At 31.7% G+C, this 15,376-nt stretch overlaps 1 protein-coding gene across 3 annotated transcripts; it reads right to left on the bottom strand.

Moving 5' to 3' along the window:
• Positions 1–13,942: 13,942 nt before the first annotated feature.
• Positions 13,943–15,094, bottom strand: LOC149554907 (uncharacterized). Of its 3 annotated transcripts, none has more exons than XM_089833549.1 (2): positions 15,002–15,094; positions 13,943–14,640 (listed from the first exon to the last, which is right to left on the bottom strand). In XM_089833549.1, exon 2 carries the CDS (start codon positions 14,577–14,579, stop codon positions 14,115–14,117), a length of 465 nt encoding a protein of 154 aa, XP_089689675.1. In that variant the 5' UTR covers positions 14,580–14,640; positions 15,002–15,094; the 3' UTR covers positions 13,943–14,114. The 3 variants fall into 3 exon arrangements, with proteins under 3 accessions (XP_089689675.1, XP_089689674.1, XP_089689676.1); XM_089833548.1 differs by lacking the exon at positions 15,002–15,094 and adding an exon at positions 14,831–14,991; XM_089833550.1 differs by lacking the exon at positions 15,002–15,094 and adding an exon at positions 14,868–14,960.
• Between the last annotated feature and the right edge of the window lie 282 nt (positions 15,095–15,376).

Raw genomic sequence — 15,376 nt, 5'->3', positions numbered from 1 at the left:
GTAGGAAATGTACTCTACACATAGAAGAAAAAACCTACTAGAATAGATCAAAATTTATACTAAGGACTCTTGGTTCTCCTTATGTCTCCCAAATTTTTAGTTAATTGTTGCAACTACAATTTGGAAAGATCATGGGTATGTCCTTCTTTATAATTACGTGGCCCATCTCCACTACAATGGAAGGTACACTATTTAATCTACTAGATTGATAAAATTTGTGTACTATTACCCTCACTGCATAAGCTATCAAAGGATATGTGATAGTATCAATGGTCATTCTCCTTTTGTTCCATATAGCTCCTATGTTCTTTTCAATAATTTCCTTTGACTCACTTCTCATAGTCCCTGTTACCCTATGAACAATTTTCTTTGTGATTTTATCTGGCCCATTTTCTAATCATATAGAGCTATAATGAATTCTTCTTCTTAAGACAATCTTAATCCTCTCTATTTTGAGGATGTTGGGGAAATCTAGGGCATGAGTTAACCCTATCTTCTTGACAATCTTGTATTCATCTTTCAACGCTCTATTTTCTCATAGTTTCCCATATTCTTCTTTGATTTACATGTCTCCTATGCTTTTAATCTTGCAAGTGTAACAATTCTTGACATCTTGAATCATCAAGAGCCATGGTGGTATCATACACAACACACTAGAGGGATCCTTTTTATAAGCTATGTCTGGAATAGCCTTGAAAATACTTTGTTTGATTTTATTGATAATTAACTATTTATTGCTAATTAACTAAACATTCAAAATCTATTTTCCCTCTACACAGGTTTCACTTTAGAAGAACTAGACATCATTACATATATCTAGGCTTTGCAAAATTTGAAACTGTGTAGCTCTGCACACAATAAATGCCTCATTAATCCTGCTGAAATGGTGTCAAACAGCCATTCAAATCTCCTACAAATGCTTAGATTAAATTCTCAAGATTGACTTTAGCTCTTCGTGTTCTTTCTCAAATTAAAAAGATGTTAAATATGTAGAAATAGATCAAATAGCCCTTAAAACACTACATTTAATGCTAAGTACTTACACAGCTATAAGCTTGGATTTAATTGAATATTTGTCTCACTCAAAATCAATGTGTCAAGTTTCATACACTCAACAACCACTATGAGCTCAGCCTCAACTAATATTTCACTGAATAACTAGAAGAAACTTTTCACACTGGATAGTGACATGAAAACTAAACAAAACGTAAAGATTTATCCTTGACTTCTAACAAAATTTTGCATCTTTATTCATCCATATGTTATCTTTTCAAAAGTAAATCCTTGGAATTGATGTATGGTATATCTTTTCAATATTAGTCCCACATACCTCTTGATTGCTTAACTTAACAAGGTGTGACCACCTAATAGTCCATTGGGTGAAGTGATCCCATCTGTACTTGATGTGTTGCAATCCTCCTTTCTCTTCGATGTCTTGTTCATCTCATCTCTAAAGGTTTAAATATCTACCTTTCCTTTGCCTTTGTCAAACTCACAATTTGTTGCCTTTGAGCTTGTTGGACAATATCTATTGATGTGAGTAGTCTTCAAAAAATTAAAACATGTGGTTTGACTTAACCACCTTTTGTAATCACTTCTGAAGTCTGTTCTAATATAGTTCTCACAAACATGTCCATACTATTGATGGTAGTGAAAACTATAAATTGTATTATAATTCTAATTATAAGAATTGGCATTGTTCTTTACCTTTTTTCTTTCTTTCTTGATGATAGTTATAACAATATCCTTCAAATCCTTGAGTGTGCATGGTCTTGGTTTTGCATTCATATGCCTGATCACCTTGTTTGTTGCACTTGTGGTAGTGACCAATGTTCTTCTACTTAACATTCTATCTTATAGTCTTACTCCTACACACATTAGTAGTATCTCCTTTCATACAATAATTATGAAAAGTAGGTTTATAGTTCTTACATTTGTTGCATCTTTCATCAACACTTTTGGATGATTCTCCCTTTTTAGTATTGGTGTATCCCAATCCAAATGTATCATTGTTGGATCTAGGAGATTACATCAATTTTTCAGAGTAATCGATGACTTCATTTGGATTATTAAAACTTTTAGCAAACACCTTTTCCCTTTTCAGATCATTGCTCAACTGTCAATTCTAAACTTTAATGTTGTCATCTTAATGTCTTTATTATTTATTTCATGAATGATTAAAAATCATGACTTGATTCATTGTTTCCAATTGAATTTGAGAAATCTTGTTTACTTTTTATGATTTCTCTTCTAGTCTACTAGTCAAAACTCTTTTGTCATCTTCAATCATGATTGTCTTCTATAGCTTTATTTTTATGTTCGATCACCTCACATAGTAATACGGCTTGTGATTCTTGCTCTATCTAAATATTTTTTATCTCTTTAACTAGGGTTGTATTCTTGTCCATTAGATCTGTAAATACTTCATCAAATTAATTGGAGTTTCTATTTGAAAATAGCTCAGTAGTGTCCATTTCTTGGTATTGTGTGCCATTCTCTTCAATAGAAATTTTCTTCCTTCTTCTCAATGATCTCCTTAGATCTTCTCCTGCTTCATTCAACTAATTTAGAATGAGTTGTATGTCAATCTCTTGGTTCTCAATTACTTTTCCCAACTTGTAGACTTCCATTTCCAAGATCTTTGCTTAAAGTTCTGATACCAATTGTTGGAATTACAATAGGAAAGGTAAATTTTGAGAGGGTGGGGGGGTGTGAATCAGTGCTTTAAAATTAAATCCATAAGAAATTTCACCATACATCCATCTTACTATTCAATAAGCAAACTGAAATACCATGTAAAGCATATACTTCTATAGTATGTAAACAAGTAAGTATTCACACATAGATGACACATGATATGATTACCAAGAAACCCTCCAATGTGAAGGTAAACCTAGGGTGAGCATGACATCCACAAATCTTCACTACTACAATAATAAAGTGTATCTAATGAAGGTTACAATGCTTGATCATTAAACATGATCTACCCTATGAAAGGTTTTCCTTGTTAAAATCTTACAAAGACTATTAGGCCTTACTGCATTAAAGGATTTCAACACCCTATTAGAAGTGTGACTAGTTAAAGGACTTCAATTCACAATTAAGTAAGTACCTTGTTAGAGGATTTCAATATGGCTTATTAGGACTACTCTGTTAAGAGATTTAGCTAACTCACCTGTTAGAATGTCTCAGCAATGATCCTGCAATTAGAACTCTATTTCTTGATGTTAGATCACCTCTATACTTATGTGTAATTGATTCTTCTTGATCAGATGTCTCTCTCCTATTCATTGTTTCCTTCCTCTATTCTACTTTTGACTGATTCTACAAAAAAATTCAGATCATAATTCCTTGGTCACCATAAATGCCCTCTTTGCACATGCAAACTCTCCTTCTCTCTCTAATCACTCATTCCATTCATTCATTCAAACTTTAGGGTTTTTTCTCCTTAATAAGAACTAGGTGAATTAGGGTTAGGTATGGATCACGGTTGTAATTCATCCATATTGATGCTTAAACCTTCCCTTTACCTAATTAGATGCATGTAATACATAGGGATTCCCACTTAAGATTTGTCCTTATCAAAAAAGATTGTAAATCAATCCTTATGTCGGCCCAAAAATTCTTTACATAGTAGTCTATGCCAATACAAACAACTATGACAAAATTGTGTTATTTGGCATCTCAAGTCCCTAGTGCTCATCACTAACTATGACCTCAATGCTATCACTGAGCAACTAAATGACTCAACATTCACTTCTTTCTCAACTCCAAAATAACTTGGCACATACACTCTACTCAGAACTTGAGTTACTTGGCAAATGAGTGACTCAACACACACTATGTTATGGGAATAGTTAGCATATGTTACTTTGTGTAGCATGAACTAAGAAATGACTTATGTGTATACACACTCACTTGTCAACACCAATCCAAAATTAATACATCTTTGTTAGGTAGCTTGGAATTCCTCTCTTTTAATCTAATCTCACCATTAGATTGTAACTCAGCTTCTGAATGCAACTCGACATCCATTGGATGTGACTTGATAGTCATTGATTTTGGTTGATTAGTAGCTTGGTTTATAAAATCATCAATAGTCATGCCTTTACAGAAGTACACAAAAGTTTCATAATCTTTAGGTTTCTTCTTTTGTTTTTCTTCATGAATTTAGGTATAATTATCAAATTTTACATTTGCACTTTTCACAAATTTGTTAGCTTTAATATTTAAGTACTTTTAATATTTTCTTCTTGTGGAATAACCAAGGAATATGCCTTCTTCAATTTTAGCGTCAAATTTACCTTTCCCATTGTCTTTAAAAATCTAATATTTCCTTCCAAATATTTTAAAATGTTTGAGATTCAGTGAGTGTCCATCCCATAATTCAAAAGGTGTGATACTTGTACCTTTCTTCACTTGTATTTGGTTCAAGGCATAGATAGTTGTGCTAACATCTCCTCTCCAATATTTCAATGTGACATTCTTTTCTATCATCTGTGTCCTAGCCCAATCCATCATAAATCTATTCCTTGTTTCAGCTATCCCATTTTGTCAAGGGGTTCTAGGTGCAAAGGTTCATCTCTTGATTCCTCTATCATTACAAAAAATGTCAAATTCATTTGATGTAAACTCTCTGTCTTTGTTAGATCTTAGACACTTTAGACTTTTACTAGTTTCTTTCTCAACTCTAGCCATGTACCATTTAAAATTTTGAAAAGCATCATATTTCTCTCTATAAAACATAACAATCATCACTCCAGAATAATAATCAACAAATAGCATGAACTATTTACATCACCTTTGTAGCTTTGCACACTAATTGGTCGACATAGATTAGTATGAACTAATTCTAAAATTGCATTTGAAGTATGAGTCTTACTAACATTGTTTACAAACTATATTATCTGGTGTCTTCAATTTTGGAAAAACTCTGATTCTCTTCATCTTACTAATAATAACCAAGTTATAAAAATTTACATGACATAGTCTTTTATGTCATAGCCACACATCATCAAATTGTACAACAAGACACGTAGCTTAATTCATGTCAAGATAAAATAGATTACCTCTAGTCTGATCACCATTGCCAATGAGTTCACCATCAACATCATAAACCTTATGTTTTCTATTTCCAATTCAACCCTACATCCAAAACTATTTAATTATGACACACTCAATAGATTATAGTTAAGTCCTTCCACATAGTAAGAATCGTCACACATGATCTTATCTGTCAATTTTATTCATTGCTTTCCTTTTATTAGATAGGATTCATCAATACCAAATCTAAAACTTTTACAATCATAATGCATAAGATATTTTAACTTACTTTTTTCTCCAATCATGTGATTAGATAAACCACTAACATTGATCCATCTATCACTCTTGTTCACAGAAGACACTAATGTAGTTGCCTCATCCTCATTAGAATCATCCTTGATAGTAACATGGACATATTTGACATCATGATCATCTAATTCATCATTGGATTATTCTTTAGAAATGTAGGAAGCTATCTTTCCTTTGTATTTATAATCTTTTCTATTCTCATCTCTTTTACCTTTGTATTTGTCTCCACTTCTATTCTTCTTCTTCTCTAGACACCTTGCAACAATGTGATCAACCTTATTTGAATTCAAACACATGATACGTAACTTACCTCTATATTTCCCTTTGTCTCTATGAAATATCCTTGAGAATGATGTTTCATGCTTTTCTACATTATCTTCATGTATATTACTAACACTAGAAATATGTTTAACCTTTTTCTTTCTCTTTTCTTTAGGCTCTTTCAGTGATAATTTAGCTTTCAATGAAGATTCAACATTTTATGTTTCAAAATTATCAAAATTTTAAAGCTCAAAAGTAGTAAGCTAGGCAACCAATTCTTCAAGGGTTGGATCATTACAAGGAATACATCTCAATTCTTGTATAGCAGTAACTCTAATAGCATAGATAGGTAGTTGGGTTCTCCATTCTTTTTTTATCATAGTCTCATTCTCAAGATTCCTAGTTGATCCTTTGATGGCGTTAACAAATTATTGGACTTTTGCATGATACTAAAATATATTCTCACCTTCTTGCATTATTATTTCATCGAATTTTCATCTAAGACTTTTAAATTTGGCTTTCATCACATTCTTCTCTCCACCATAGATCTTCTATAGGGCATCCCACATCTATTTGTAAGTAGTATATTCTTTGATGACATCAAACTCAAAATAAATTAGGGAAGATGCTATCTCCAACATTGCATGATTGTATTCTTTCTTTTGTTTTAGTTCTTCTATTTTCATACCTCTAGTTATTTCTACATACTCATTAGTTATAGTTAATAATTCAAAATCTCCATTTTCTCCTAGATGTAGTTACATCAAACTTTACCATGCAAGAAAGTTATCCTTTTTGAGCTTGGATACTTTCTTTTTATACATCTTTATCTTTGGCTTCTAGTACCTTCAAACTATTCCTTCACAAGCACCAATTGTCTGATACAGATTGTTCAAATATTTAGAATAAATGAAAGGGGCATGAATTAATTATCTAAGTTCCAAATATGCAAATAAAACTTTTTAGTCCTCACCAAACATATAAATGCATGCATTCACTAAATCATCCAATAACTCCATAATTTAATAGGTCATTGTCCTAGGTCAAAATAACTTTTGCAGTAATATAAACATAAAACATAGCAAGATCATTCAAATAATTTTACACAATGATTTAACGTGAAAACCTAATTTGAGAAAAACCACAAGTAACATGCTACCAATTTTCATTCTTATGAAGTGAGCCCTCCAAGGATCCAACCATGTTAAAGCTTACAATACATACAGTTAAATGTGAAATTGATTAAATGATTCCAATCAACCTATTAGGAGTGAGCCTTGTTAGATGACTTTGGAATATTCAATTGGAATGTCACCCAGATAAAGGATTTAAAAAATATTATTAGGTCAACCTTAATCCAAAGGATTTGTCTAGACTAATTCAATGGTTAGAAAGTAGTAGTAGGACTTGATTTGATAATAAAACACAACTCACTTATAGATTACAGATCATTAGTTTAGTCTTCCATTCTTCTTGGCATTCATAATCTTCATCTCTAATTTCTTGTTCACCCTTCAAGCTTTCAATTCTTTAAGCCTTCTTTTTTAGTATGCCAATCAAAAATTCATCCTTTTAGCCAACATACGAAGCAATACCTCCTTTGCAGTTAACACTCTCAACATCCTTGTTTTCTTCTAGCCTTATTTCTCCTTATAAAGAGAATTAGATCTTTTTCCATGTAATCATAATCATCCATCTTAGGGTTAGGTTAGATTCATTGAATCCTACCTCTTTCCATTAGGTTACCTCTAGAAAATTCTTTTACAATCTTTCTTAGATTCACCTCAAAATGGTTTATCTTGAATTATGTACCAAAAACTCATCATACTTATCTTCCACATGCTTCAAAAAATTCAAGAAATCAAATTTCTTGGCTTAGATTTGTCAAATCTTTGATTAAACTCTTTTTGTTGTCACTCGGCATGCACACATTTCAATCATCAATAATACTCTTTTGATACTCGACCAACACTGGGTTATTCAACATTCGCTAATTCTTCCTTCTTGGCCATAAATATCACTTTGTGGATGCTCAACACTTACTAAATTCTACTAATGCTCAACATCTACTATAGTTTCTGACACTCGACACCTATTGAATTATTCTTGACATGTACTATATTTTATTGGCTTACATTGTTTAGTTAGCTTGGCTTGCCATAAACCTTTTATGTAAGCACTTCTTCTTGTCTCAGATAAAGTAATCATTAAATTTATCCTTAAGTATATAACTAATACATAATATCATCAATGTCTTACTTGATCTCAGTGCTCCTTTTAGACACTATATAACTCAACTTTTCTCTAGGTACTCTTCTTATCCTATCTTTTCAAATCCATATCATCAATAAATCAAATGATAGCATTTAGACCAAAAAGTAGTTATCTTACCAACAAGTACAAGTTTGACATTAGTGACAAAATAATGATTGTTCCATGATAAGTTCCACACTTCAAACAATCTCTTTTTAACAAGGGTTGCAATCCTAACCCACCTAACCCATATTGGTAGAAAATAGGCCTAATGATCAAAACACAGTCCAAGAAGATGTAGAAGATGTTGGCATGAGCAAACATGAGAAAATATCAAAATCCATTTTTTCGGTATTTTCTATATTCTAGTATTTTGCATTTTTGGAGGCCTCTGAAGCATTTTTGGGCTTCGGCAGGGCCAAGAAGTTGTAGTGCCATGCTTAAGGTCATTTTGTGTCTAAAGTCTTAAGCATAGTGTTACGAATTCTTGACCCTACTGAAGTCCAAAAATGCCCCGGAGGCCTCCAAAAATGCAAAATACTAGAACATAAAAAATACAAAAAAATAGATTACAATATTTTCTCATGTTCACTCATCCCAACATCTTTTGTATCTTCGTGGGCTATTTTTTGATCACCTAATGCGCAATTATGAACCTATAAGGAAAGATAGAACTGAAAGAATACATCAATGAACTTACATCTACGTTTAGGAATTCAAATAGGATCTACACCTTTATAGGAATGTCTAATTAGATTTATTTTATCTATCATCCTTACAATGATATTGTTGGAAAATATAATTGGAGGAATTATTATAATATCATTAATTTGAAACCTATTGTAGACACATTTACTAATAGTGAAGAGTTCCATATCAATTTATTGATGAAGAGGATTATGAAGGAACAATAACTAGATTTACTAGTGGAGCTATTGAGTAAAGTGGAGAAAGTATGATGTAATTGAAATGGGAACTTGATGGGTTAGTCATTGAAAAGATGGTTAATTACTTAATTGATGTAAGAAGTATAGAAGTGTAAAGTTAAACATAAGAAAAACATAGGAAATTTTTGTCTATCAGTGAAGGAGCTTAATTACAAGATTAAGGAACTTAAGAGTTAGTTGAGAAAATAGTATTAGTTGAGTAATAGTTATGGTTAAGAAATTTAAAGAAGAAAACTATTGTAGTGACTGAGAAGTGTTGACCAAGAAAGTCAATGGAAGCTTAGTGAGAAAAATCCATAGAGACTAAGCTACATAGTGATGGTCGAGTGTCAGAACAAGTTATAGTTTGAGAAAGAATCAAGTTACAGGCTAATATAGTTCAATTATTGGATTACTCAAAATGTGTTGATCATAATGATTGATGAGTTGGAGTATTTAATTAACATTGAATGAACCAAACCTAGCCCTAAGATCTATGGTGATGTTTAGGTTTAAAAACTTAAAATTACCTATTTAAGGAGGAATAATAGATAGTTTATAAGGTTGTTTTGTTTTTTACTGATGATCTTAAGGAGAACCTATGAAGAACAAAGCAAAAGAGAAGAAGTGAAGAGATTGGTGAAGTGTGATTTCTTGAAAGGTTTCCAAGTAGATCAATGGTGTGGATGTTAACGAAGTTAGGTCAATGGACCAACTAAGGAATTGAATGGAATTTTGAATTTTGAAAGTGATTTTTATTTTACAAATCAAACCCGGTGTTACTTTCTAACCATTGTGGCATTTGAAATCCTTTTATCACGGTTGATCTACTTGTTAATTTGTAAATCTAATAATCAAGGTGACACTCTAATGTAATGGTCCAAATTGCTATAACAAGAGCACTCCTAATAGGGTGTTTAACTCCATAAATAGGGTTACACCAAACAGTGTGATTTGTAACCTTTATCAGGTTGGCTCATAACCAAGATCACTTTAGAAGAGTGAAAAGTGGTACCATGTTAATTGGTTTTTTTTCCCAAATTGGTTTTCCATGTAAAATACTAGTGTCATATATGTGTGATTCATGTTATTTTTTATTATTTTTTTTATTTTTTTCCAAATATATTGAATAGAGAGTTAAGTAATTAACACAATGTTAAGTTGTTGGTGACTTTCTATATGGATAAAGATGTTTAATGAGATTTTTAAAGTCATTTGAAGTAAGTGAAATTTGAATTGGTACATCTTAATCTTAGGATAACCCATTCAGCCCCCATGCCCTCCTTAGTTTTTCTAAATATTTAAATAGATAGAGGACTTCTTTCTTTACTTTCCTAGATCACCACTACACAATGATCAACCTCTAGGATAACTTGCAAATTATTAAAATAGTCTTAGCTATGTGAAACTATTTTTATACATCCTATCCCTACATTCAAATAATAGTTGACGGTTTTCCATCATGGAATTCTATTATACGTCCATTTGATCTCCAAATTCTAGGTTTTAAAGGTTTAAAACTAATTTGACTTTTAAAAAGTGTCTTCCTTACAAAAGAAATTCATATCATAAAACTAGGTTGTCTAGGTAGCTAGGTCATGTGGCTTGAAGACCAAGTAAAATTTAAAGTCTAAATAATATGTACATTATTATCTAAAGTATGAAATAGTCAAGGAAAATAGGAAAAAGAATGGAATAGTGTTAATTGAAGTTACATAAAAGTGGTTATATTAACTCCATCAATCAAAAAATATAACAAATTATTTACAATGCTATTTATCTAGGTGTTGGTGTAATTACACATGTTCATAATAGAATTTGAGCCTATTTTTACATTTCTTAGTACAATGTTGTGAAAGTTGAAATTTTGCATCTTTTGAGGAACTTTGCAAATTTGCATCACTTGTGCTCATGATCACCACTAGGTGATTCAATGCATCATGTCCAAATCTTATTTAATCCTACCAAACTGATTAAAAATATCATTTAAGAGCTAATTAGAGAGTTGGTACATTTTCTAGCTCTGAGTCAAATAGTAACTAATGTCACCATTGAGGTCCTTTATCGAAATAGATCATAATTAGGCTTCATTCAACCCAGTTGATAGCCTTTAGACGGTATTGTAAAAAATTATTCATAATTCACATGAGAATAATGATTTATGCCTGACATGGAAAATAACTTCAATATAATGCTAAAATAACTATTACAAAAAAAAATTACTCACAAACAATTATATATTAATTAGACATAATATAATAATTTGTGAACACTGATAAACTTTAACATCTTAAAAATCAATAAATGATAGTGATATCTTCTTTATAAAGAGGTGGAACATTAAATAGATTATCAAGAGAGAAGAAACATGTAAAGAATAAAAAACATTAGACATAGTCCAATATATTACTTCTATGATATATGCAAAATTAACAAGACTAGAGTTAGGGGGTGCAAGTAAAGTTATACTATAGTTTACTAGCTAATGAATACAAACTCCTATAATAGAAATTCTAGATCTAATTGAAATCTCCAAAAGCCCACCCTTTTTTGACAATGTTCCTTTAGGAATTTTATATAGAAATATATTCCTCCGATAAAATCTCGTAAATACAAGTGCAAATGGATCTATACTATACCATATGGGATCCTCATCGAGGTGGATGAAATATTTATCTTGTACATTTCAAATCTTGCATCGTTATTCTCTTTTTTATGGGCATGAGTCCTTTTCAAACTACCTCACCATCATCTGGGAATAAATTCCTTCCTCCCCTTTCTTTTCTACTTAATTTTTTGTGGATAGAGATGATCGCAAACTCACAAAAAAGTCTACTTAAGCATGACCATCAATGAAAATGAAATATTTTTCCTTAAGGAAAGCAGACCTCTTACATTTTGAATGGCGCAACATTGGCTTGGACATGTTTAATCATGGTAGAATATGGAAAGGGGAATCCTAATGCGAAGACATTAGAACCTCTACATTATTGATAGGTTGCATGCTGCCATATTTTCGTAAGTTTTTTCTTGTCACCATTTTCGTAAACTCCACACTACTAATACTTGGTCCTCTCCTAGTGACAACACTTTAGAAGATGAAGTATTTTGACGGAAAATAGAATTGTAATATTGGAAGAAATTATTGTATTTTAGCATTTTGTTACCCCAACTTTGATGTGTGATAAAAAATTTACTCACTACACACAATTCTTAATGGTATACATCATTGGAAAGCTCTTGAGGAGATCTAATTTTACAACATTAATAGTTTTTCTTTGTCATACCATGTCAAGAAATGGAAAATGGTTTCAACCCTATGTTCTACTCTAAGGTATCCTTAAATGTAATTTTCTAAAACATAGAAAAATACCTAGAAAATAAAATTTTAGTTTTTCTCATATATACATGATGTGTCATTTATGTGCTACCTCAAATAACCAAAGAAACCTTGAGAATGATTTAGATGGCAGGTGTGACATACAACATGTCCAAAGTTCATACTTGAACACTAATGCACATAAAAAGTCTAACTCAATCCTAATCATAACAATAAGTTAAATCCTAACTTAATTTATATAGAATTTTAACTCATCCCTAATTCTTATTTTAAATTAAGTTCTAACCAGAAAACTAATATCCTACTTTAATAGTGACACGAATATTAAATGCTTCCATACTTATATTCTTAAGGAAAATGTGATATATAACATCTCCAAATTCTTAATTGAACACTAATGCTCATCAAAAGTCTAACTCCATTCTTAATCATAGCACAAATTTAATCCTAACATAATTTTTACTCATCCGTAATTCATATTTTAAATTAAATCATTACCATAAAATTAATATATATACTTTAACAATAACTCTAATATTAGATGTTTCCCTATTTATGCAATCGATGAGAGATGTGATAAATAACATCTCCAAATTCCTAATTAAACACTAATTCTCATCAAAAGTCTAAAACCTATCTTAATCATAACCCTAACTCAAATCCTAACTTCATTTATTCATAATCCTAACTCATTCCTCATTCTAATTTTAAATTAAATCATAACTACATGAAATCAATATCATAATCTTAATAAAACCCTTTATAAACCCTAATACTAACTTTAACCAAAAGAGTTTTATTTTAATATCCTATTTAACTTTAAACATTTCCTTTAATGGAAGCATAGTCATGACTAGAGCCAAAGCATGATTCGCCAAGAGAGGTGAGAGCACTCGTTGAGGGAGATGGTGGACAACTACATTGCCATCTACCAAATATTTGACACCTTTGCTGAATTATCCATGAAAGTCATGCATTTGACTACCACTACTCTTTATTTTGTGTAGGTGAATAAGGACGTGAAGGATTTGGGCAAGGAGAGCGAAATTACCTGCTCCACCTATGCTTTCCTGGTGGAGGATTGGCTGAAGAAACTCATGGACAAACCTATCAAAAAGGAGGGGGTGGACGTTAACAACAAATAGCCTAAGGAGAAGAAAAATGAGGAACTAGAAAAGAATGCAGACAACTAGCTCTAGTTATGTTTTTTTATATTTTTATGTTTCCAATCACTCTGAACTTGATGCCTTATGAAATTTTATTATATATGTATATGATCAAGTACTGGATAGCAACAATATGTCCCTTTGTTGGTGGTATGTTTTTCCTTTTTTTTGTTTGTTAGTAACACAACTAATGGTAATTATTGCTCTGTTTTAGAATTTTGTATCAGTTAGATAATTGAAAGGTAAACTCCTACTGATCTTTCAGCGTTTTTGTACTCCATGGTTAGCCCCCCATTCTTTTGGCTACTATCTATTACTTCAAAAAACTTTAAACATTACTTTATGTGAAATTTGTGTATAATTAAAACCTTCATTGATCTAATACTTCAAAAAACTTTAAACATTACCTTATGTGAAATCTATGTATAATTCCAACTCATCGTGGCCATCCTTAACCATCATACACTAAGTAAGAAAACAAGCTTGTAAAAATAAATCAACTTTGACTATTTTACACTTTAAATATAAGAACCAAATGGTAGTATATGATATTTAAACCATCTGAATTTGATTATTTTAATTCAGATGCATAACTAGAGAACGTATTTACTATCTACATTAATTGTCACATTCACATAAAAACATTCAAAATAAAATTCCAACATCATATAAAATCCGAAAAACATAAGTTGGATTTTTCAAATCCGTACAGATTAATGTTATACAGAATATTCATTTTCTCAATTCATTACAGAAATTCATACGGGCTCCCAAACACCAACAGAATTTGAGATGAACAAACAGAATCGGAAGAAATTAAACACAGTTTTCGTGGGTGGCCTCTACATTTAAATCAAAACTTTTCACATGCTTATCTGATTCAACATATGGAGTAAGGGATCGTCCAGAACAGCCTTCGTTGTTGTGTGTTAAATCAATTTGTGCAGAAGGGCTAGCCACTGAGAAATCTTCCCAAATGAATGAGGGCTTCCATTGAGATGTCAGTTTAACATCTTTGCAACCCACATTCTTGATCGTAGAAGACAAATTCATTTGCTTCTGCTTGAAAAGTTTTCTCATCGATTGAGTTCTGTCCAACAAGGAGAAAAACTCTTCTACCTCACTATCATCTCCTGGCCCACACAAATTACTCTCCTTTTCTGCCATATCTAAAAGCTCTCCTCCCGAGTTGTCGTCTGTTCGTGGACGTTTACACTCCTTCTCTTTGACTTCTCTCTCTACAGTACATTGCAGCCTTCGGCTTAAGCGATTGGAATCCATTGTAATTTCTCACAGAGCTGACAAAATTAGACGCACAAAGCTTTCATTCTCTTCGAAACCCCTGCACAGAAAAAAGAACAATAACCCATTCAGTAATATCACAGTCATGTTAAAAACAAAGTAACCATTAACTCTGAAACCAAAAGTTAACTCTATATTACTTCTAAGGCAATCAGTTCAAGAATAGAAGAATTTCATGAAGATAATGAAAAACTATCAGTGTATATATAAGAATGAAAGAGTATAAGCACGAGAATAAGGTCGATCCGAGATTGCATGATGTTCTACCGAAGTCAATACTCATGACAGACGATCCCTAATTTCAGGGTAGCATTTGTAACATCTAATTGAAGGAAATGGGTTAAGCAGGGTAAGAAGGAAATGTAGCCTCAATAGAGAATTTAAGACCCTAGAAATCTTACAGGAGGCTATACAAGTGTACGCGTGAACTTGGTTTTGTTGTCATAAAAAATCACAGGCTGCTCAATGGGGCCACTATAATGAAGAAATGAACATAAGTTTCCAACGCTAGTGATAGAAGTGTGGAAAATTGAGCATAAAATAGCATAGGGCGGTTGTAAGTGACAGCCAGGTCACATCTCATATGCCGCTTATTTCGTGAAGTACTTTTATTTTGCATAATCTGAACCTCTTAATATTGCGTCACCTCCACTACGTCAACAATACGTGGCCCTGATAGTAACTAGACGTTGAGAGTGACGACAGAGGAAAATTAATTATCACAATTATAAATATAGAATATGCTCCATTCAATTTTTTTTTATGGACATATTCTA

This window comes from Cupressus sempervirens, chromosome 5 (assembly GCF_028749045.1).
Source record: "Cupressus sempervirens isolate cs-2001-9-10 chromosome 5, ASM2874904v1, whole genome shotgun sequence".
In the NCBI taxonomy this organism is placed as follows: Eukaryota; Viridiplantae; Streptophyta; class Pinopsida; order Cupressales; family Cupressaceae; genus Cupressus; species Cupressus sempervirens.
Note: the sequence above shows the minus strand (reverse complement) of the source record. Positions and strands in the feature narration are given on the sequence as shown.

Coding starts and splice junctions, on each gene's coding strand:
- LOC149554907 (XM_089833549.1), bottom strand. CDS start 14,579: ATGGATTCCAATCGCTTAAGCCGAAGGCTGCAATGTACTGTAGAGAGA.